The following is a 23824-nucleotide window of genomic DNA, read 5'->3' on the forward strand; positions in this document are numbered from 1 at the left end:
CTCACTTCACTATACAACCTATATCCTCAAACGCCGTCTCTCACCTCATTCACGTGGTCAGTGGACGGCTATCACCATGTTTGCCAGATCGAGGTTCGTAGCTAGACGGGCCATCAAATTTGGGTCTGGTGAGTTTCTTCTCTCTTCTTCCTCCAACAATGATCATACATCTTCTTACCCATGGACTTGTTTTGATCCTTGATGTGGAAGGCTTTGGGATATGAGTCCGATGATAGATCGTGGACACTCATCGCAGGCTCGAGAACGTTGTCTACCACTTTACCCCGAAGAGCCGATATCACCTTGACTGTTGATGGTAAAGAAGTTACTGTGCCTCAAGGTGAGTACATCCGTCTCTGAACTGGTCCTATTCTTTTCCATCTCGTCTTTCCATCAACGCAGTTGCTAGTCATCTGTAATGGAGACCCTTTCCCCCATGTAGTAGAGTCTGTAACAGCCATACTGCCCCTAGACTGCCACCAGTCACCAGTCACCTCCCGCAACCCGCTCATCTCAGGTACCGCCCTCATCCAAGCCTGCGAAGCAGCAGGAGCCACCGTCCCTCGATTTTGTTATCATGACCGACTCGCCATTGCCGGCAATTGTCGAATGTGTCTCGTCGAAGTCGAACGATCCCCCAAACCAGTAGCATCATGCGCTATGCCCGCCATGCCCGGTTCGAAAGTTTTCACCAACACACCTCTCGTTCATAAAGCTCGTGAAGGCGTAATGGAATTCTTACTCGCCAATCATCCTCTAGATTGTGCAATTTGCGATCAAGGAGGTGAATGTGATCTACAAGATCAATCCATGCGATACGGTTCTGATCGTACTCGATTCCACGAAATAACCGGTAAACGTGCTGTCGAAAATAAAGATTTAGGACCTATAGTCAAAACATCCATGAATCGATGTATCCAATGTACACGTTGTGTACGATTCGCAAATGACGTAGCTGGAGTAGAAGATCTCGGTACAACAGGAAGAGGAAATGATTTACAGATCGGAATGTATGTCGAAAAAGTTATGGATAGTGAAATGTCTGGGAACATCATCGATCTTTGTCCAGTGGGAGCTCTTACGAGTAAACCGTATGCTTTTCAAGCTAGACCTTGGGAGTTGAAGAAAACGGAAAGTATAGATGTTTTAGATGCTGTGGGAAGTAACATTCGAATCGATTCAAGAGGCGTTCAAGTCATGCGTATCCAACCGAAAATAAACGATGAAGTCAACGAAGAATGGATCAATGATAAAACTCGATATGCCTACGATGGTCTGAAGTATCAACGTCTCACAACTCCTTTGGTTAGAGAAGGAGATCGTTTCGTACCTGCTACATGGGAACACGCCCTCGAAACTATTCGTCATGGTCTGATCAATTCCGGTGCAAAAGGAGACGAGATCAAAGCGGTCGCAGGTCATTTGGCAGATACAGAATCCCTCACCACACTGAAAGATCTTTTCAACAAATTAGGTTCGGAAAATCTTACACTTGATCAACCTTTCGGAGATTCACCCCCTGCGACAGGTGTAGATCTTCGTTCAAATTATCTATTCAATACGGGCATAGAAAATATTGAAGAAGCGGATGCTGTATTGCTCATTGGTACCAATCCGCGACATGAAGCAGCAATCATCAACACTCGATTCAGGAAATCTTTCCTTCGACGTGGTGCAAACTTTGGTCTGATCGGTGAGACTTTCCCCTCGACGTTCGAATTGGAACATTTGGGTCAGAGTGCAAAAGATGCGGAAACGTTTTTCAGTAAACCTGGTAATGGGACATTCGCAAAGATTTGGAAAGAGGCAAAGAAACCTTTGATCATTGTTGGAAGTGCGGTCATGGAGACTAAAGATGGAGCGGCCGTTTTGAAAGCTGTTAGTAAACATGTTTTGGCGAATCAGGCAAGGTTCTTGAATCAGGAATGGAATGGTTTCTCTATATTGCAGAGGGTGAGTACTTGTATTTTTCTCCCCTTTCGCTACTCACAACTCTCTCCGTCTCACGTGTTTTCTGGTTCGCTCTCCTCCAGGCCCTGTCATCCAGAGCTCCAATTTGTGGCCTTGTCACTCAATCCAGCACTCTCATCTTCATATCATGTTGAGACCCCTGTGACCTTACTACATGAATCCATATACTGACTCCCAGGCCGCCTCCCGCGCAGCAGCTTACGATCTCGGTTTCACCCCTTCCACCACTTCATCCTCTGTCAAACCCAAATTCATTTATCTTCTCAATGCCGACGAATTCGATCCCACCACCATCCCATCTTCCTCTTTCGTCGTCTATCAAGGTCATCACGGTGATCTAGGTGCACAATACGCAGACGTCTGTTTACCCGGTTCAGCTTACACTGAAAAATCAACAACTTGGATAAACACTGAAGGTCGAGCACAATTAGGTAGAACAGCCGTTCCACCACCAGGAGCAAGTAGAGAAGATTGGAAAATCCTTCGTGCATTGAGCGAAGTTTTAAACCAACCTTTACCCTATGACGATGTCTTAGCTTTGAGAGATAGAATGTGGGATATCTCTCCTACGTTGGTACGATACGATTCGAGGGAAATACCTTCTGTCGAATTGACAAAATTGGGATTACAAGTTTTATCAGAGAACAAGACGAGTCAAGCATCAGGAGAAAAGTTTAAGAAACCTATTGAAGATTTCTATAGGACAGATCCGATAAGTAGAGCTTCGGTCACTATGGCCGCGTGTAGTAAGGCTTTCACAAAAGGGGATTATGTACCGGCCGATGTGGATGAAGGAGCGACGGCACAGGCTTCTTATGCTTGATGGAAATGGTATGTACCGTTGTTTTCTACATGACTCCGTGTCGGACCAAAGACTGCATGGTTGCGAGGTTGAGTGGAGTGTTGGGGATGGAGAACTTGCAACTGGGAGAGTGAGTGGGAGAGTGACTGGCGACTGACTGGGCGAGTGAGTGGGCGAGTGAGTGGGAGAGTGAGTGGGAGAGTGAGTGGGAGAGTGAGTGGGAAAGTGAGCGGGAGAGTGGGCTGCTGCAAGCTGTCAGGGATGGTGAATGGGCGGATACGTCATTGAGCGGAGGAGACGTGGCGGCCATATACCTGTAGATGGGATGTAATCTACTCGAGTACTCGTACTCGTACTCGTACTCATCATTGACTTGATCCAAGACGATCAACAAGATTAGTTGGAAAAGTCGTCTAAATGAGATAGATGCATAGCATGAGCAATTTCTTCAACAATTAGATTCTTATCTATTTGATACAACACCACACAACACTCATAAAAGATCATCAAAGTCAACTTGAACTTTATATTACATTTTGTTACTTTCCTTTCCCTCCATTCCGTACTATAACAGATATTTGTCCATCTTCCAACCCACTCAATTGAGTCAAAGAAGTATCTTCTAAACCATATTCGAATGTTTCAAACTCACTACCTAAATTCGTACTTGATAAACTTGAATTTGTCTCATGTTTAAACCCAAAACCATAATTACCTAATCTTCTTATCGTTTCCCCTTCCCCATCCCCATCCCCATCTCCATCTCCATTAGTCGAAGTAGATGTCGTATCTGATAATTGATGTGTATGACCTTGTCTCGACTTCCTCTCATCTCTCATGAATCCTTCTTTGTTATATCTCTCTTCATTTGAGGATAATTTATCATTGGTGGGATATCCGTTCGTCATCGTTATTGGGATCGGCGGTCTTGAAGGTAATGAATGAAATTCTGATAATGGTGAATTTATAGAATGTGTTGAATGTTTCCTACCTCTACCCAATGTCATTTTCATTTTTTTCATATCTACTCCGACATTTTCTGAACTCGTCATAAATGTAGATTTCTCAATTCGTGGACTTGCAGTACTACCAGATCCTCCCGATCGGATAGAATTAGCTGTAAGAGGTATGGAATCTAATCCATCGTCGAAGAATTGGTTCAAACTACTGAGAGCTCCTACTAAATCACCGATACTAGCATTATCATCATTCAATGGACTCGGTACGTCTAACGAAATTTGACTAGGATTAAGTATATTTCCTAATCGTAAATCGGTAAATTGAACCACTGAGAAATGTGCTGATGCAGCACGAGTTTCGATCGCACAAGTGTTGAATACCGCCGTTACGTTTTCTCTTGTTAATTGAGAGAATTCTTTAGATCGTGGGATACTCCAACCTGATTCGGTGAAAGATCCAAATATCATTCCGTTTTCTCCTGATACACCTTGACCAAGTTGAGTTGTTTCGGTAGGATGAGAAGTTGGAGCGGTAGGCATATCTAATACGTCTAAAGCTTGAGCCGAATGTTTGGTAGATACTAATCGTAGTAATGGTTGAAGCAGTTCGTCTCCATGGGTAGATAATATACCACGAGCGTCGGGATATTGTAATATGAGTTTGAGAACTTGCATACTTTTCTCTCTCATCCAATCATTGGCATTTAAAACGAAACCAAGAAGAAGTGTTAAAATGTCGAGAGCGTGTGTTGGGAGAAAATCTCTTAATAATGAACATGCTTGTCGTATGAAATCATCTTTTGATCTGAAACGTACTCGAGCGAAAGATGTTAGGAGACGAGAGAAAGATGGATGACCTTGAACATCGGCGATAGAGGCGAGATCTAATGCCATACCCGCCAATTCCTCATTGGGCTCACCGACATCCGCAGAATGTAGCATCCATGGAAGCGCAGAGACAAAACCGTGTAAAAGTCTATCCGTGGGTGAATCTATGAGTTCGTCTGTCGAGGCGGAAGTAAGACGTCGGATGAGATCGAATGTCATGAACGCCGTTTTGGAACTACGCAATCCGACCAATAGCAAAGATTGCAGATGAGGCTCTGGACCAACCCAATCTGACGGTCGAAAGGACAGCAGATGTTGGACGACAGAAGGATCCGATAAATTCGTCTTATCCAGTACGTGTGAGAGGAGCTCGATAACCTCCATAAATTCGTCTTCGAAAGGAGTGGTGAGACATGCCGTTGCACACCAAAAGATTTGTGGGTAATTCGACATCTCGTTGCTACTAAGGGATTGTGTGAGAGATGCAAATGTTCTCAACACCTCACGGTTGAAACTCTGGATTTCTTTCGAGGCACTAGCTATCGTACTTGACAATCGGGCCAAAGTGTCGGATAACATTCTCGCGGATAGTTTAGGAGTGAGGACGCGAAAGATTTGAAAAGACCTGCAAGCGAGATGACGAATCGGACAACTTGTCGCCCACATCAATGCCATCTCGCCCCATTGTTGTCGAACACGAGGGTGTAGAGGAAGGAGGACACCAAGAATCTTGAGTATTGTACCGGTCATCTTTGGTGGCGCCATGAATGCTTGTTCTTGTGTACCGACATCGTCTGCTTTCCAAAACACTGTGGAATTGGAGCGAGCTATGGAAGTTACCTTCCCTTCTGCCGTGGACCAGATCGCAAGAGCATCTTCAGAGGGAACATTGGAAGTGTCGCCAACCCAAGTGCGTAAGACCTGGAACAAAACCGCTTGACAAGATTCTCGTACAGTCGAAGATACGTTGTCACAATGTATCAATGCCACATGCAGCAACGTACACAGCTGACGACCTAGACGTGGTTCAGATTGTCGATAAGGAAGTAATTCACCAGCGAAGAGCAAGGCGAGTTGACCGGTGGAGAAGGGATGAGGACGTGAAGATGGAGTAGGGATGAATGAATCGAGGTTTGCTAAACTTGCCAGAGGACTGGGAGGTACGTCTGCCTCCGCCAACGATGCCATAGCTGACGGTTCGACAAAACTACAAATCTCGTCGAAAATCTCATCACTCGCGGCACTCTGCGCCAGACATGCAATGACTTTCTGCGAACAAGCCACAAACTCCGGAGAGCGTCGTTTCCCGCCTTGCTCGAATAGATATTTGACAAGAGCAGTCGTGTTATGCGATTGACCCGAGCCGGCAAAGGAAACGAAAATCTCACGCATCTCTTCAAGATGATCATCGGCGAAACGTACGGCAAGATACATCAGGTTACTGAGCGCTTGATGCTCGTTGGTCGCATGTTCGGGGGAGAGATCTTTCGTGTCGCGTGAAAGCTCGATCACTTCCATCCAAGACGCTAGGATACATAAAGTCGCATGCCTTCTTGGCGCTTCGAGCTGACTAAGACGGGTGGTACATTCCGCGAGGAAGCCAAGAGCATTATTTGCGTAAAAAGTCGACAGTGTAGCCGAAATCTCCTTTTGTGCACCACGATAGACGTTGGCGGCGGCCGAACCCATGGCAGGGAGAAGTCGAGCTATCGTGAGGCGAGAGGGCGGGTCGGAACAAAGAGAGAAGCAGAGCTGAAAGGCCCTTTGACGGATATCCGCGTTCGGATGACCCAGTTTAGACAGAGCCAAGCAAGCGATCTGATGAACCGGCAGCTGTACCAACCCATCCATGAGGATGTCCCCGAGTACACCAAAGAAGGACGAAGCGAGAGAGAATTGTTCACCTTCGCCAAAAGATTGGTGCAAGACTTCGTCGAGTAATCGGTCGCAAGACCAATTCCATTTGAGAAGCGCGAAGAGAGCCTTTCTTCCCGTTTCATGATGTGCCGTGGATACACTCGTAAACATGCCCCTGATCCATCGTAATACGGTCAAAGGTTCGACAACGTCACTGCTTTGTTGTTCGGGACTCGACTCCTTGTCGCCGATGAGTTTTCCCTGACAGAGCCCAGCCATAGCTTCAGCTGCAGCAGCACTGAGTAGCTTAGTCTTCGCTTGCAGATCATCCAAATACTGCGCCCTGTCTCGTTCACCTCTGTACCCCTCTGCGGCAGCCTGAAGTGTTTGAGACTCTCGAGCTTTGGCTACATCCGGTCGGCGGCCCACATGACACCAGTCGTAACACAGTTTGAAGACTGCCCCACGCATGTCAATTCCAAGAAATCGCTCTGAACCTTCGAGTTTGCCTAGCGCATTTGCGAGGTTCTCCACTACTACGCAAAAGGACCGTCGCAGGGATTGAAGCTCGTAGTCCTCTTTGACCACTCGATCGGACAAGAGGGTATGAGTGATCTTGACGAAGCCGATCATACACGATAAGTTGGCATGGTGCGAGGGAGATTTCGAATCATGAATGAGTGGCGAGATGAGTCGAAAGACATGTGCCACCGAGGTCCATACCGGTCCATTTATTATACGTCTGCTCGTATCTCTCCCGTTTGAAGCGCCTTTTGTTCCATCTCCCAATCGGCGTACGACCCCCAGGAGAATCTCGGACAAGGGACGGAGCAAGGTCTGCCCGATGGAGCCGAGTGCATACACTGCTGCATCTCTAAAACGTGGATCTTCCCATCCCAACAACGACGTGAGGTAGTGAAACAATGCCGGAGAGCCTATCGTGTCGGGCGTGAGAATGATTGCTTCTTTTGTACGTTGCACAGGTGGACTGGACGGAACGGAATGAGGAGTCGGCATCGTGATGCACAAGACACTGAGGTAGCATCTCCACATTTCGGCCAGAGCGGAGGTATCTCCTGACGACCGACCGGGGGTGACACCTTGGTTGGAATTTTGACTTCTTAGACCAACAGTCGCGCGTCCAGCTGAAAGACTACCGAGAGACGCGACGTGTCCTTGAAGGCGCAAGCTGATTGAAACGACCAAATGTCGCAGTTCTTTGATTGGACCTGGGACTGCGCCGGCGAGTCTAGAGACGATGTAAGGCAGAAGAGCAAGCCACAAGGAAGCGTCTTTTTGATTGTCACTCTCAGCCACCCTGAGAACCAATTTCGATCTATCGGAAGCCATGAGGTCCAGTCGATGGCGATCGTTGGATGTACACCATGGTAAGCTGCGCATGGCTTGCAGTTCCGATTCACCACATTCGAATTCGAAGATTTGCACCACCCGGTTGACTGAAGATCGTTCAGGCATGATTCGGCTGTATCGGAAAGCGGCTGACGGTCGGCGATGTGTGCTCTCCAGATCTCTGGCGGAGTTGAGGACCTGTATGGCGAGTTTACGAAGAGGTATACTTGTTGAGCACAAGAGGAAGAGAGCAGAGCCTTCGATCTTATCGATCAAGGCGGGAACGACTGGTGGCTCTTGTCTCCCATCCTCGGATTCTTGAGCAGACGCCACTCGTTGGTGATGAACGAGCGATTGCAGCAAATCGATGTATACCTTGACCACTCGTTCAAATTGGGATTCCAGCAGCCGAGATCCCATAAAGGTGTCTCGGAAAACGTGTCGTGTCTCAAAGACAAATTCTCGATAGGTGTTGGCGAGAAAAAGACATCGAGCGGGATCCTTGCCTATACGTCGGATGGCGTTGGCAGCGGCGATACAAACGTCGGGATCGGCCGAGTACATACCACGACACAACACATTGGCAACCGGACCGAAGTCAGTCTCTGGGAGACAACGAGGAAGACTATCGAACAAGGCGGCAAGTAATCGGAGTACAGGTTCTGATCGTAAAGAATAGGTCACGTAAACGTCTCCGTGTTTGCGAGTGATCGTAGTACTTGTCGTTTCGGTGATACTACTCGAGGCGTGGGCGGACAAGGTGACAGTATCATTGGACAAGAGTAAATGGGCGGTTTGTCGATCAGTCTGTAAAAGTAGATCACCGAAGACTGGTCCGCATTTCGTCATAAACGATTCCACCTCGGAGTCCTTCAATAAGTCGTCTGTGAGAGCTTCACCCGACGTCTCCGAGCCATCGACGCTAAAAGTGGTGAAGTCGCTACTCTGGGGCCAAATCGCTGGTTTCTCGAGCTCCATAGTACGAAGTGTGAGTAAAGAAGCGCGTACGAGAGCAGTGGCGCGGTCAACTTGAGATGAGTCAGCCGAATCGCTTGCTCTTTGTCGAAGCGCATCTCGTAGAAACTCGCCAGTGAATTCTTCGCCGTAGTCAAGGGCACGCGTCATGATGTAGTGCAAAATGCAGATGAAGGGTTCCATTGGGAGGTCGGCGGGATATAAGCAACCGTTGGTCGAGAAGAAGACTCGAAGATGATGGTCGAGGCGTTTCCGTCTAGAAGTTGCGGATTCCGAACAGCGATTTAGGTAGATCCACAGAAGGCGAAGGAAGCAGTTCATGGCGACAGCCCTGGAAGCTTTGTCCTACTCATCAGCTAAGATCCCTCTCATGGACATCTGTTTCGTATCATTACGCATCGTATCACCATCGTAACAGTGATGGTGAGAGGAGAATGGGGAGTGGTGTGCTCATGACTCACCCGGAGCTTAGCCGTTATCGCATCCATGCAGGTCTGCCAACTCTGCATCACCGCTTCTCGTGGGCTGAGCCCAAGAGCTACAATGACTAGTGGGAAAGCAGAATTCCAATATCGTGGCTTGGCGGCCATCCCTTGCGCTCTTTGCAGTATGACGGAAATGGCCTTGCTCCACATTGGATGATTCACTTCAGCCGTAGCTGTTTCGACAACAGGATGAAGCAAGCTGAGGAACGTGTCAACGTATGTCGTCTTCAGATTTTGTCCATGTGCGTTGGCAAAGAAGCCGGCGAGAGACTGCAACAACTCGGCCGACATCTCCAACTCTTCCTCGGGATACGTCCGTATTTTTAGATGTCGCATGCCACGCAAGAGGTGCTCTAAGCGTGCGTCGGAGTCTTTGCTTGGCTGCTGTGTGATATGTCTGGAGATCTCCGTCACAAAACGGTGTGATACGGTGAGAAACCTAAGTGGTCAGTCATTTCACGACGGTGAGAGAGCGCCTACCTGTTCTGAGACAGCTGTCCCAAGAGCTCCACCTGAAGCTGAGAGACGGCTTTTCGATGCGGAGAGGCAGATTCATCGAGCCTTTCCGAGCGATAGGCATTGAAAGCGTTCAACTCCAGGTTATTCCCTAACTCTTCCCCTAACGCCTCACGAGGACAGACCCGGACGAGCTCAATCAAACACCGATTGAGAATGAATCTGGCGGCAGCAGACTTTCGACTTCCCAAGATGGCAGCGGCATCTTCAACTCTCATCTGCAAACCCAAAGACCGGTCCAGATGGGCTCGCACTTCAGATGCTCCGATGCCCTCACAGTGGGCTTTGCACCACGTGCCAAGTGAGTCTACTACCCGTCGAGCAGTGCGACGACCGCATTGAGCAAGAGCTGAAATGAGAGCATCGAAAGACGTGTCCGCTCCAGAATCGAGATAGGCGGATAGCGATGGGTTTGTGGTCTGACCATGTCAGCATATGTATTTGTTTGAGACACCCATAATAACGCACCAATGGTCTGGAACATATTCGTGAGATTTTAGCGTTGGCCGACTCCTTGAAGTCTCGCAAAACCGCTCTCATAGCCTGGTCGGCGGGCGTCTTGGGACCCGTCTCGAGCTCTTCCCCAATACTCCCATGTCGCCTACCAAAACCGAAAAGACTACCGCTTTCACTTCCATGCCTTCCCGCACGACTGGGCGCGCCTCTCAAAGGAATTGGTGGCAGAGCAGGCATGAGAAAGTCGTCATTTCTAAAAGTGTTTGATCCTTGCGAAGTGACAGACCTTCCTCCATGAGAAGTGACAGAAGAGTGCGTCGCAGTGGTGGCCGTAGATTGTTTCCGATCCCATATCTGACCGGGACTGGACGCCGATGGGGTCTTGCCTCTACCTGTACTCGGTCGACCAAAACCGTTGGCGGGAGATTGAGGAGTGTCGTATTTGGAAAAGGGGTTGCGTAAGGCAGGATAGCCTGGGGCACCGAACGCCTTGACATCTAGGGAAGGGACTGGAGGGACATTGGCGGAAGAATTAGACGAACCCACTTTGAAAGCATTTCGAAGACTTGCGAGGGAGCCCTTACGAGGAGCGAGTACACCAGCGGTGGAGCTGATGCTTGTGCCAGAGGTGATGAGGGAAGAGGTAGAACCATTACTAAACTTGCCCAATTTGGCACGGTCCGAGAGGTCTGGTACGGGAGCTGCGCCACCGCTATAGCTTCCGGAGAGCTTTGGCAAGGTGGGTCTGGCGGGTGTACCAGCAACGGAAGGAGATTTGCCGCCAAAGTAGGGTGTCTCTATGGAAGGTCGAGAATGATGGGAATGGAGATCTACATCCGAGTTGGCTGGCGATGAGGATTGACCAAACCCAGTACGAGTGAAGGGCGGAAGGGGATAATCACCGCCAAAATGGTCAAAATCGTCAAGATCGTCTAGCTCTGGAGAGGTGAGCTGTATCCGATTGCTACCGGGATTGTAGCTTACCGGGTATCACAATCTCCTCCATGTTGAATATACTACTACGACGAGAGCATCCGAGACCTGGCTTAATGTATTGAGAGGACGGAAGAATGGAAATGGGTAAGTTTAGTAGTAGTAGTAGTACTTAGTGGACGTGTTTCTGTCTCCCGTTGTCCTTCGCCGCTGGCGGTAAATGCCGCTCCCAGAACAGTGCCACATTCCGTAGACCCGTCCAAACGCCGCATGACGCACCGACCAAACCTCCCCCCCCCTCTTCCCCACCAACTTTGGTTGTTCTTTCCCCTTCCTATACATTCTTTCTCTTCACCTCCTCAACCCTTTCATAACCTTTGAAAACAATCTAGCAAGGGTGAGTCTCTTCACATTGATGGGTGTGGCTTACTGACACAGCTCTCCGTATCCCTTTCACTCCGATCATCGCACCTGTGTCTCCATTGCTTTGACTCATCAATCGTTAATGTCCTTTGCCCGTCGATTCGTCTCTACAGCAAGCACCATGTCGTGAGCACAAATCGCGACCGTTGTTGCTCACACAGCTCATTGACAGTAACGTCTACTTCGATATTACCATAAATAAACGTGAATTGGTCATCTTCATATCCATTTCCTGACACTGATCCCTTCAGAGCCTGCTGGCCGAATCACATTCAAGCTCTTCGACGATGTCGTGCCCGAGACCGCCGAAAACTTCCGTGCTCTCTGCACCGGTGAGAAAGGCTTCGGCTACGCTGGATCTTGGTTTCACCGTGTGATCCCCCAGTTCATGCTTCAAGGTGGTGATGTACGTATCTGATATGTTTCGTTGGCATTCCACTGGCTGACATACATAGTTTACGAGTAGGTCAAAGTCTTTCTTCCGTGGGATGATCGGCTGACCATTGTCTCAGAGGGCAACGGGACTGGCGGCAAGGTAACTCCTCACGTTTAACGCACCCGGTCTCGAGTCGTGGCATGTACACTTGCGTAGGATACACTAGAATGTGGCTGATACCCAGTCCATCTATGGCGAGAAGTTCGCGGACGAGAACTTCAAGCTCAGGCATGACCGACCTTTCCTTCTGTCGATGGCCAACGCCGGCCCCAACACCAACGGATCCCAGTTCTTCATCACCACTGTGAAGACCCCCTGGCTCGATGGCAAGCACGTTGTCTTCGGTGAAGTCATCAAGGGTGAGGACCTCGTGAAGAAGGTCGAAGCTCTCGGCTCGTCCTCCGGTAGTGAGTAGCATTTCATGACTCTCTCACGTCACCTACCCGGCCTTTGGTACACTCTCGCTGATTGATTCAGAAGTCAACGTCAAGGTTGAGATCGCCGCCAGCGGTACCGTCTAAGCCACGTGAAGGCGTCGCGCGAGAAGAAGAGTTGAGAAAGGCAAACGACGTCATGAAAGAAATAACAAGTAGCGAGCTATGATGATGCATGTGATGGGATGACTCGCAGGATAAGCTGTACTTGCTTGTGCAAGTCGTGATCCCATTTGACGACTTGCCATGTGGGGCCAAGTGCAATACTGGCAACTAACAAAAAAACCGGAACGCTTTCCCAGCCCAAATTGGTTCCGCGCCGTTCCGGTCTTTATGTTAGGTGCAAGTAGATGGAAGGGCTCATAGCAGTGTAACGACGTACCACCGTCGGCCGTCGGACCCACTCACATTGTGACTATGAGTTCGGTGATCGGTGAGCATACTCCTGGAACATTCTCGGCGGATTCCCACATGTGTCACCCCATTTCACCACGCAGACCAAACCAGTGAATGTGACAGTCGTAGAGGCAAAATTCACCCGGATGTGCGTTTGTATCTTGTCTACGTCGTTGGCAAGTGAGTTACGCCCGTGGCCGCAGGGCCGCAGAGCTCCTTACCTGCATCGCTTTGTCACTACGGTAAGTAAGGTGAAACCGCACATTGTGGATGGATAATTCTTCTACATCCCTCCGGTGGTCCCGTCCCCCACCCATCCAGGCTAGCCAGGCTGTCTGATGACCTCAATCTGAGTTGTCTCGGGATTAGGTGGGTCAAGGATTCGAACGTCGTGGCGGATCCGCGGAGCTTTTTCAAATCGCTCGCGCGGTCAGTTTTGAGTGGGTGTCAGTCCTTTATGGGCGTTCCAACAATACACCTGCTCTCCAATCCATCATTTTGGTACACAGGCATACCGAAGAAAATTGATCTCTGCACATGCCTGATGTTATGATGCAAGAACAGAAAGAAATTTTTCACGGGGCCGTGTCAAAAAATAGGTCGGTCAGGGACTCGAACCCTGGTTGCCAGAACATTACGTAATCGTCAAAATTTGGATTCATGGAAGCTACGTATTTCTACTTAGCAGGCTACCTGGGGTCAGCGAACTTACCCAGCCCGGTGTCTTTGGAGATCCGGGGCGGCGCTTTCGCGCGGTCTGGTGGAGGACGCCCCGAACGGGCCGCCTCCTGATCATGTGGACGATTTAGTCGTATGGCCGCGAAGCGGATTCTGCCGAGTGGTATATAGTCCAAAAGAGCTGTGGTATGACGTCAGTGATCGCTCGTGTAGTGTAGTGGCGATCACGCATGATTTTGAGGCACCCGTTTCTTCATGATGTCCCTGGTTCAAACCCAGGCACGAGCTGATGCCATCAATTTTGTACCTCGGTCTCCCCTTCCGTTTTTTTTTTTTTTTTTTTTCTAGCGTTTAGCCGGATCTGATCACGGGCGTACTCTCGTCTTCCGCCTTTTGTTGGCAGTTTCCTCAGGTGGAGTGCGTACGTTTCCCTGGCTTGGCCCTGAGGCTGGTTCAATCATAAGGTCTTCGTCACTGTCTTCATCGTTGTCGTCGTTGTTCTCTTCTTCGCTGTCATCTGTGTTTTCTTCATTACGGCCGTTGGATATATTCCACAGTCTTCTATTATCAACGTGTTTGTTCCACACGTGTCCGCTTGCGGCGATGAGGTTCGTTATCATTTTGGAGTATAGACGTGAGTATCGCGTTTCGTATGGAAAGTTGGCCGGCAATTCTGCCCACCACCATCTGCATTCACCCTGGTCCCACTCACTTGTATGTTTATATATGATTCTGGCTAATGCCAGATGTGCCTTCTTATCTGTGTGCCGATCGTCCAGGGCGTTGTCTTCAAAGAACCGCCTCACCGTTACTATCATCTCATTCTCCAGTTTGGCCATCGTGGATGTTGCGATTGGGCAGGACATAAACATGTGGGTATCGTCCGCTTCTTGTGCCTTCGTCCCACAGCTCCAGCATTCCCAGTCTCTCGTGTCGTTCATTCTTCTCTGAATTTTTGTCATCTCCTTATTGTTAGATACCGCCATATTCCTCTCCCACATTCGTGCCGGGGTTTCCAGTTGCCTTGATCGTGCTAGAAATAGTGTTCTAAGGCCCAAGTCTCGTGCATACGAGGTAAAGACTCCCGGGTCTGCGAATCTAAAGACATTGTTTCTTCGGTGGATCCACTTTGGGGTGTGCGTGGCGTCCCAAAGGGCAGTGAGCTGACGTGTAGGATGCCCCATGAGGAAGTCTCCCTCCCTTCCGAATTTCCCCGTACCATCTCGGTATAGGGAGAAGTCATCGGCGTGCCTCGGCCCAACGCCTATCACCAGGTCGTTTTGTCGAGCGTCTTTTGCTAGCTGGTCCGCCTTCGCGTTCATCACTTGGGGTGTTGTTTTCCCGTCAGTATGTGCTTTCACCCATCTAATGGATACGTTCGGGTGGGTACGGAATTGTTTGAGGAGAAAGCGTTTAGAATGACGCGAAGCCGCCTGAGGCGGTATTATGGTGAGGTCGGTGACGTCCTGAAGCCATGCTACGGTATTGGCGTGGTCGGTATGTATTATCGTTAGTGTTGTGTCTGGTATCGTCCATATCTTTCGATATTTTCTGTCTATTTGTAATGCTATGGCCAGGGCCATTGTCTCCGCATCGAGGATCGTCGCCAGTGGGTCTCGGAGTTTTGCAGCGTATTGAACAGGACCGACAATGGCTAACGCGCAGCGTCTACGTTCGACAGTTCCAGCTTCGTCTGTGCTGCCGTCGGTAGCCCAAAGTATATCCGCTTTTGGGTCAACTGGTCGGAGATATTGTGAGTTTTCTATCAATGCTCCCCATTTGTCAAAGGATTCTTCGAACTTCCTGAGGTGGTGCTTCTGTTTTGTTGCGTGTTCGTCGTGGAGATGTTTCAGATGGCGTGGGTGAGGCAGTACGGTAATCCCCATTTCGATAGCGGATCTTCGAGCAATTTGCCAAGTAGGCAAGTATTGTGTCTTCGGTGCGTGAGCGAATTCTTTTGTGGACATTGGATCAGGTGCTTCAAGACCCGCTGAGAGGGCTTGTTTACGTTTCCTGCTCTTTGCCGGGTCCCCCCATCGCCATTCCTGTTTTTCAAAAGGTTGAGGAAAATCTGGCGTCCTGACCTCTGGACGAACCAACCGACGGGATTAAAGTCACGTGCCAACAATTTACGTAATTATCACGCTGCCTTACGTAACCGACTGTACTTGACATACAACCGCTGGACGATCCTTCCCTGTCTTTCCGCTTGGAGGAAAGCCGTTAAACAATGTTTACGTGTTGCAGTCTACACAGCCATTCCACTCGGTGACTACTGAGCGTGAATTGCCTCCCATCTCCTATTCTCAGCAAGATAATCTTCCTGCCTTCCCTCCTCTGCGGACTGCCTGGTCGAACTCATCATGACGCTGGGACCGGGCTTCTGAACTACTCTCGAACACACCACGTTTAGTGTAGTCGTCCACCGCCATCAGGCCGTCTCTGTTCCTCACCCCTTTATCACTTCCTGATACAGTCAATTCCAGCCACGATGGACGTACTCAAAGCTGTCCAGACGTACATATCCAAGATGGTGTCCGAAGCCTCCGGGATGAAAGTCTTACTACTCGATGCTCACACCGTGCGTCTTGCCCCCACTCCTGACATTATCCTGTACGCTCATAACAGACACCAATCGTTTCTTTGGTCACTACCCAGTCCGAGCTTTTAGCACACGAGGTGTATTTGACGGATAGGATCGATAAGTATGTCTTGATAATTCTCATACATTCCACCCTATTCACTGTCGTCTTAACAAATCGAGTAGGAAGATGTAGTGATGCTAACTGATAGTACCGCAAGAGAACCTTTGAACCATCTCTCTTGCATTGCTTTTCTATCCCCTACAGATGATACGATCCAAGCTGTCAAGGCTGAGTTGGCCAAACCGAGATATGGAGGTTATTGGCTTTGTGAGCGTCGATTCCTGAGCTGATGATACTACTTGATCCTGTGAGATGTTCTCGGAAGGTTGCAATGCTTACTGTCAGACTTCTCCAACGCACTGTCAAAGAGCCAGATCGAGGAGATGGCCATGGTCGATGAGTTCGAGGTGGTGAAAGAAGTTCAAGTGAGTCTCTCCGGGTTATGTACGCCTTGTTCAATCTACACAAGTGTGGAATCTACTTTCTTCTTGACCATGTGTATGCAGAAAGCTTGAAGAGGATCAATAACGTAATTAACGACTTAGGAATACTTTGCGGACTACCTTGCTCAATATCCCTCTCATTTCACCCTCACGCCCGCCGCATTGGCAGACGGAGGTGATGGACCACCCAATGTTAGCATCTCTCTTCTTGACAATGCAATGACTGATTCTCTACAGCCACCTCTTTATCTCCCTTCTCCACTACATCTCCCCCCTCCTGTCTTATCCAATCATCTACGAGCCATCCTTGCCGTTTTTCTTAGTCTGAAGAAACGTCCTGTGATCAGGTGGGAAAGAATGTCTCAAGCAGGTCGTAAATTAGCTGTGGAATTACAGGTGAGTTTGTCCATCCTACAAAAAAAATAGAGCTGACGTGCAGGCGACGATGCAGCAATCACCATATAGAGAATTGTTCGATTTCCGACCCACTGCGGGTCCTGCCCCTTTATTGTTGGTATTAGGTGAGCGTAGTCTTATCTCAATGTCTTTAAAGCGCTGGGGAAAGACACTGAGAGACAGATAGAAGAAATGACCCTGTTACGCCTTTATTGAGTCAATGGACATATCAAGCTATGGTTCATGAACTCATAGGGATCACCAACGGTCGGGTACGGATAGAACAAGAAGAGCAATTGGAGCTTCGGGCAAGTCCCAAATCATGTGAAGATCTTCGTTGTGTTAGCTGATGGAATAGGATCTCGTCTTATCTACATCTTCTGACCCATTCTTCTCTCAAAACCTTTTCGCTAATTTTGGTGATCTCGGAGCTGCCATCGCCTCTTACGTTTCAGATTATCAAACTCGGAATTCATCCATTGCTCCTGGTTCATCTCGTATCGAGACTATTGCGGACATGAAAAGATTCGTTGAGGATTATCCTGAGTTTCGTCGATTAGGGGGAAATGTCACCAAACATGTGACTTTGGTAGGCGAACTTAGTCGGTTGGTCGAGAGGGATGATTTGTTGGTTGTTTCTGAGGTGGAACAGAGTTTAGCTAGTCAGGAGAGTCATCAGGCAGATTTGAAAGTGAGTGGACTTTTGTCTTCGCTCCTCCCTCCCAGACGTTTTCCATGACTCTGAGATCATAAGTATATTTTATTGTACTCGATCAAGAGCGCAATTCTGACAGACAGAGCGTCATAACACTCATATCATCAACAAAAGTCCCTCCTGCCAACAAAGTCCGTCTCGCCATTCTGTACGCATTGCGGTATCAAAAACTCGTAGGGAACCAAATCACCCAGGTCGTCGATGCTTTGATCCGTTGCGGGGTCTCAGCCGATAGAGCAAGATTGGTCTATGTCATGCTGAACTTCGCTGGCGCCGATGTGAGACAGGATGATTTATTCATGAATGAGAATTTCTTCTCGAGAGGGAAGTCTGCGTTCAAGGGATTGAAGGTGGGTTAAATGGAGTCTTCGTCCCAAGTCACCATGATCTACCCACATATATTCCAACACCCGTCTCCAAGGGAGTTCGGTGTGTTCTAGGACCCCGAGCATGGTAAAGTAGGAGTAGTGAACAAAGCGGACGAATGTGCTAATCATCAGGGAGTTGAGAATGTCTATACACAACACACCCCTCACTTGAGTCAAACTTTGGACTTGTTACTAAAAGGTCGACTAAAAGAGACATCATATCCGTTTTTGGAAGGTGACGAAGGTGCACGAACTCAACGGTCAGTCATGCCCTTAGACTTGAGTGTACGAGCTTATGTGCAGTCCGCAAGATATCATCGTGTTCATGCTGGGAGGGACGACCTATGAAGAAGGTAGGGCTGTGGCTTTGCTCAATCAACGTTTGGCTGGTGAAGCTGGTGGACCGGGAGGAACGAGGATTTTGTTAGGAGGCAGTACGGTTCATAATTCCACTTCGTTAGTATCTTCATCGTCTTCTGTCCTCCTCTTCAGATCTTAGATTTTACCTTTTCCGGCTTTTCCTCCCTCTCCGCTTAAACTCAGCTACTCCTGTGACTCAAGTCGATATCCCGTCCCTGCGTATTCATATACTTTGTGCTGTGCGTCAACTGACACTCAGCTTCCTGAACATGGTAGAAACAGCAGCTGAGAATTACCCTCCATCAATATACAACCCCCCTCTTTCCTCCGGTACACAAGCATCATCCTCTAATCTCTCCCTCATCAACCCTGGTTCCGCCTCTCCTACCCCTTCCGGGCCTCAAACGGCCGCTCCGGCGTTTAACCTTCGTGCGGGGGGCTACGAGTTCAACGTCGGGGGAGTAGGAGGATCAGGATTGTATCGCAGCACTCAGAATGACCTAGGGGCTAGTTTCCAAATTGGTCAAATACCTCAAGTGGCGGAGGGTATCAAAGATGGTGCTGGGAGATTATGGGGGACAGTGAGACAAAAAGTTGAGGAGAGGGTGAGCAGAAGTGCAACACCACAATCTGGTAGATGATAACACAAGTGATATTTGTATGACAATGATATATGATTTGATGAGGGACGTTATTCATCTACCATACATGATAATTAGCATGACCATCGGTATTTGTCCGCGGTCCGGGTGGTCCGGAATGATGATGATGACCTCTGACCACCTTTGAAAATGAGATTCCATTCAATCATCTAATCATCTTCCTTTTCTCTCTCCTTTGTGCATGTTTGGTCGATTGATACGTTCAAACTTCCTATCTTCTCGTACTCTCTTCGCTTCTCCCAACGTCTTTCATAGTGCTACTTTAGCAAGACAAGTCCGCAACATGTCTAACGTTTTCAACACTTCTCGGTAGGTCCATCTCTCCCCTTGACCCCCTATTTTTTCATCGTTTTCATTCCTCCATGTCACTTCACTCCACTCCTTGAGCGATCCTCATCCATTCCAACTACACAGAAACCAATATGATTCTCCTTCTCGCCTTCATTCCGACATCATCACTTGAAACGCGAACGTCCAAACAGGGAATCGCATACTGCCCGGGGAACACCGTGGGCGATCAAGCAAAATAGTATGCTACCCGGTGAAGATCCGATTGTGACAATATGGATGCAAGGACACATGCAACGAGGGAATCAGAAAAAAACACTGACTTCCAGCTTACTGGGTAAAACAGTCCTCATCACTGGCGCTTCAGCGGGAATTGGAGCTTCAGCCGCTAAACTCTTTTCCAAAGCAGGATGTAACGTAGTCCTCCTTGCTCGTCGAGCGGAGAAACTCAAAGATGTCAAAGCGGAATGTGAAACTTCCCACAAAGAAGGTGGAGCGAAAGAAGGTGGGAAAGTGGTTTGTATAGAGGCGGATATGCAAGATAGGAAAGCTTTGAATGAGGTAGTAGGGAAATTGGAAGGTTTGAAAGTTGATATGTGAGTTTATACCTTTTCACCTTTTCACCTGTCCTACTATCCATCCATATATACCGGTTTGCTCAACGGTTTGATCTTATCAAGACGTCGGTACTATATGATCACTCACTGGTCGATGGAGTTTTGGCAACTGGGAATGAGAAGATATGATATGGGAGGATAGAAGAAATGGAAGTAAGGATAGAAGAAATGGAAGGAAGGCTGATAAATAGTTTGGTCAATAACGCCGGTATGGTTCATGGTAGGGAACACATAGGAGGTCAGTGATCAACTTTCAATGGTCAGGTGAACTGATTTATCAGTTATCTCTGATGAAGATATCGACGTAATGTTCCAGACCAATGGTGAGTACTTCACATATTTTTAACTGAGTGTGATGGTTATAATTACGACATTTGCTGAGTCATAGTCATTGGTCTTATTCATATCACTCAGATCTTTGTACGAGAGTTTAAGAAACAGAACTCTGGTGTATGTGTCTCCTTGAATTTCTCACTCCTTCACCCATGTCCCTTATACCTGCTTTCTTCCCTTGCTCTAACTCCTTGAGTGAACTTTCAGAGTCCTCTCCTTAAATCTTTGTCGCGATCGCTCGAACGGTCCCCGTGACTAAAATCCACTAACACGACAGATGATCATCAACATCGGCTCCGTCGCTGGTCGTGAGCCTTACGCCGGTGGTAAGTTTTTCACCATGCTTCGGTCATTTAAGAGCTCACGGGAAGGTGGTATCTACTGCGCGACCAAACATGCCGTGGCCAGTTTCACCGGATCTCTTCTACGCGAACTTGTCAATACTCCTATCAGGGTTTGCGAAGTTCAGCCTGGTGAGTTCTGGGTGCAAGAGGGAATACTGAGTTGATTTGTAGGTATGGTAGAGACCGAATTCTCAGTTGTAAGGTATCGTGGGGATGCTGCTAGGGCGCAGAGTGAATATAAAGGTTTTGACCCGCGTGAGTTCTCTCATAACATCTCCTCTTCATTCTCTTGACACCTCATTTGTCTTTCCTTCTCCTTTTGCCTTTTCCTATCCATTCCGACGTAGCTGTGTTATGCGCGATTGGGACTATTTTAGCTTGACATGCTCTCGTATCTTTCAATTCCACTTATGATGTGTGATATTAGCGACAGAAGCTCATTCCAGTCACCGGCGACGACATTGCAGAAGAGATTGTCTGGTGCGCATCTCGACCCGCACATGTCAACATCGCCCAGCTCTGTGAGTTCTGTGGATTCACAGTGCACTTGACCTGACGTACAGTTGTGCTCCCTATCCAGCAAGCCAGTCCCACCGTCAACTGGCGTCGTCCTGAATGATCTCGGCATGCACTGAGAAAGAGGATAAGGAGTTCCATAGAGGAGAAATAAGTAAAGAATCATATAGGAGACGGATGCAGCCAATATTTTGCCCTGCAGTGGACCGAGCCTGGAGCCCCGCCGCCTGCCCTCAAGAGTCGCGAGCCTAGACTCCACCCTCCTCCGTCGCATGCCTATATGTATAGCATTCGATCCGCCAGATGTCCAGTTTCACTTTCTTTCCCTCCTCATCTTCATCTTGAATGTGAAGCTATTGTGTGACCGTTTCGTCAATGGACCCCGCCCTTCCCGCTCTTGTCAAGGGTGAGACCCACAGCTCCACGTCATATAAAGTCCGTATCATAGCCGATCACATCTCTCACCAAGTCAACTTACACCGATCTAGCGGCAAGACATCTCCTCTCTTCGTCGGTTTACAAGGACCACAAGGATGTGGCAAAACCACATTGTGCGATCAGATGATATCTCATCTGTCATCTCTAGGATGGAAAACTGCCGTCTTGTCATTGGACGATCTCTACAAGACCAACGCCGAGTTGAAAGCTTTATCTAGAAAACATCCTGATATTGCCCTTTTAGCTGGTCGAGGACCTCCAGGAACGCATGACATCGAACTGGCCGAAACAGTCCTACATGCAGTTGCAAGTATCAACGCCAAGAAAGAAACGGTTCATCTGCCTATTTTCGACAAGAGTCTCTGTGCTGGCGAAGGTGATCGGAGCGAGAAAACGGTCCCTATCGTCGGCCCATTAGATGTGTTTGTGTTGGAAGGATGGTCGATGGGTTTCACCCCTCTCTCTTCATATAAACTCGAAGAAATCTACTCCTCCCCACCTCCACCTCTTCCGGGAACAGCGTATCATAAGAATCATCCACTAGCCGATTTGATGACTCTTAATTCATATCTCCAAGAATTTTCGACAGAGGTGTATCCGCTTTTCTCCACCATGATTGCCATCCAGCCCACAGACTACAGAAATGTATTCAAGTGGAGGCTGGAGCAGGAGCGGAATATGAAAGTAAGAAACGGCGGGAAGGGAATGACTGATGAACAAGTGGAGAAATTCGTAGAGCGGTATATGCCTGGTTATGAGTTATGGAGGGATGGAGTAGAAGGAAGTGAGATGCCATGGGAGGGCAGAGTGTTGAAGTTGGTTTATGGTCCTGAGAGGGAGGTGATACGTGTTGAAAAGCTCTCCGCCAGCGCCACAGGAAATGTTAGTAAAGCATTGAGGTCGACGGGGAAGAGTATGGAGGAAGTTTCGTTTACTGTTCCTAGGAATAAGGTGAGTTTTTGGTCTTTCACTATTGAAGCTTTACCCGTTTGTTCCATGTTGCAATCGAGTGATGGAGGACATTGTATAGACTAAGTTTGCTTCTCAATGCCTAGTAAAGCTCCGCATAAGTGTACAACTAATCATTAAGGATAATCGAATCTCGAGGGAAACGCTGGGAAGGAAGAAGACCGGAGGAGGGGGAGGAATGAAATTCTCGATCGTCACATATCACCCAGTCGCAACTTGGAAATGGGATACCTCGACCGAAGAACACAAGTTGTATCATTACGCTCATCCTGGTGCCGAAGAAGAAGAGGAAGATGAAGATGAGGATGATGACGTTTGTGGAATATGCAGATTGGTTTTCGAGAGTTGTTGTCCGGAATGTAAAGTTCCAGGGGATGACTGTCCGTTGAGTGAGTTATCATTTTTGATATTTGCACTCTCTTCAACCTGTCTCTCTGCGTACCTCGTACACAAAACTGCACGAACAACATTTTTGTCAGTCTGACCCACGATGTTGCACTCGACGGCGATTGTTGATGGGTGACACGAAAATCAAATGGCTTGAACGGAACATTTACGATCAGCCGAGGAGAGCAAAGACATGACGAGCTTCACTGACTCGCAGTATGGGGCGAATGTACTCATATATTCCACCTTCACTGTCTCTTGAAATGGATCGAGACAGAATCCTCAAAAGGACAATGTCCGATGGATCGGAGACCGTGGGGTGAGTCCTTGTTCCCTGTCCTTGACCTCTGAACTTCTATTAACTCACCGAATCCTTCTTCTGCAACTACTTCTTCTTGGTGCGTACATGATAAAAGTGGTCCGAACTGAATCGAGAATAAAGAGTGGATTGTATACTAAGCCACAGTCACCGCGGATCGTAAACCGGACAGACTGTCCACGACTGTCGACCGTGCACCCGTAGCTGTCGTGGCCCCTGGTCCCATATCTCGAGCTGAAGTAGCTATAGACGAATCTGGGGATGAGGAGCTGGATGGTGAAGAAGGAGAAGATCAAGGAGAGGAAGATGAAGAGGAAGGTGAGGAATCCGGTGTTTTGACCGAAGGGTTAAGTATGGAGGTAGAACAAGCTGTACGTTGAGTTTCATGCTCTCGATTGTTGTATATCTGCATCATTGTGACTTTGGGTCACCTGTACCATCTCATGACTCACAGAATTGACAACCACGAATTCCGTCATTTCTGACCCTGACATCCAACTTGACGACAGAGAATCGATCTTGTGC

The 23824-nt window shown here is 48.4% G+C and overlaps 8 protein-coding genes across 8 annotated transcripts; 6 read left to right on the forward strand and 2 right to left on the reverse strand.

The window, feature by feature from the left end:
- The first annotated feature begins 19 nt into the window (after positions 1–19).
- On the forward strand, positions 20–3220 carry TREMEDRAFT_39090 (uncharacterized protein). Its single transcript, XM_007004442.1, has 4 exons — positions 20–128; positions 257–340; positions 518–1953; positions 2150–3220. Exons 1-4 carry the CDS (start codon positions 77–79, stop codon positions 2792–2794), a joined length of 2217 nt encoding a protein of 738 aa, XP_007004504.1. The 5' UTR covers positions 20–76; the 3' UTR covers positions 2795–3220.
- A 695-nt stretch (positions 3221–3915) lies between these two features.
- Positions 3916–11150, reverse strand: TREMEDRAFT_10419 (uncharacterized protein; the record flags this gene model as incomplete). Its single annotated transcript, XM_007004337.1, has 4 exons — positions 3916–8864; positions 9200–9666; positions 9708–10162; positions 10212–11150. Coding segments are annotated over 4 exons (6810 nt in total), but the record flags the coding sequence as incomplete, so codon positions are not given.
- A 305-nt stretch (positions 11151–11455) lies between these two features.
- Positions 11456–12621, forward strand: TREMEDRAFT_44037 (uncharacterized protein). Its single transcript, XM_007004466.1, has 8 exons — positions 11456–11529; positions 11571–11681; positions 11728–11759; positions 11807–11961; positions 12011–12017; positions 12068–12090; positions 12176–12398; positions 12469–12621. Exons 2-8 carry the CDS (start codon positions 11638–11640, stop codon positions 12510–12512), a joined length of 528 nt encoding a protein of 175 aa, XP_007004528.1. The 5' UTR covers positions 11456–11529; positions 11571–11637; the 3' UTR covers positions 12513–12621.
- Positions 12622–13864: 1243 nt separating this feature from the next.
- Positions 13865–15466, reverse strand: TREMEDRAFT_62369 (uncharacterized protein; the record flags this gene model as incomplete). The annotated part of the gene is made up of 1 exon (XM_007004624.1): positions 13865–15466. One exon carries the CDS (start codon positions 15464–15466, stop codon positions 13865–13867), a length of 1602 nt encoding a protein of 533 aa, XP_007004686.1.
- Positions 15467–15990: 524 nt separating this feature from the next.
- Positions 15991–19114, forward strand: TREMEDRAFT_71653 (uncharacterized protein; the record flags this gene model as incomplete). The annotated part of the gene is made up of 13 exons (XM_007004780.1): positions 15991–16080; positions 16128–16204; positions 16293–16411; positions 16490–16569; positions 16690–16779; positions 16825–16983; positions 17027–17108; positions 17167–17291; positions 17342–17674; positions 17782–18048; positions 18199–18326; positions 18370–18522; positions 18686–19114. 13 exons carry the CDS (start codon positions 15991–15993, stop codon positions 19065–19067), a joined length of 2085 nt encoding a protein of 694 aa, XP_007004842.1. The 3' UTR covers positions 19068–19114.
- A 142-nt stretch (positions 19115–19256) lies between these two features.
- Positions 19257–21289, forward strand: TREMEDRAFT_71654 (uncharacterized protein; the record flags this gene model as incomplete). Its single annotated transcript, XM_007004781.1, has 10 exons — positions 19257–19397; positions 19706–19972; positions 20185–20231; positions 20275–20316; positions 20382–20443; positions 20604–20652; positions 20698–20799; positions 20842–20925; positions 21117–21191; positions 21234–21289. Exons 1-10 carry the CDS (start codon positions 19270–19272, stop codon positions 21287–21289), a joined length of 912 nt encoding a protein of 303 aa, XP_007004843.1. The 5' UTR covers positions 19257–19269.
- Positions 21290–21687: 398 nt separating this feature from the next.
- TREMEDRAFT_17516 (uncharacterized protein) lies at positions 21688–22479 on the forward strand (the record flags this gene model as incomplete). The annotated part of the gene is made up of 1 exon (XM_007004342.1): positions 21688–22479. A coding segment is annotated over one exon (792 nt), but the record flags the coding sequence as incomplete, so codon positions are not given.
- Positions 22480–22771: 292 nt separating this feature from the next.
- Positions 22772–23472, forward strand: TREMEDRAFT_19459 (uncharacterized protein; the record flags this gene model as incomplete). Its single annotated transcript, XM_007004347.1, has 3 exons — positions 22772–22982; positions 23198–23299; positions 23447–23472. Coding segments are annotated over 3 exons (339 nt in total), but the record flags the coding sequence as incomplete, so codon positions are not given.
- Between the last annotated feature and the right edge of the window lie 352 nt (positions 23473–23824).

The sequence above is a fragment of the Tremella mesenterica genome (assembly GCF_000271645.1).
Source record: "Tremella mesenterica DSM 1558 unplaced genomic scaffold TREMEscaffold_5, whole genome shotgun sequence".
Classification (NCBI taxonomy): Eukaryota; Fungi; Basidiomycota; class Tremellomycetes; order Tremellales; family Tremellaceae; genus Tremella; species Tremella mesenterica.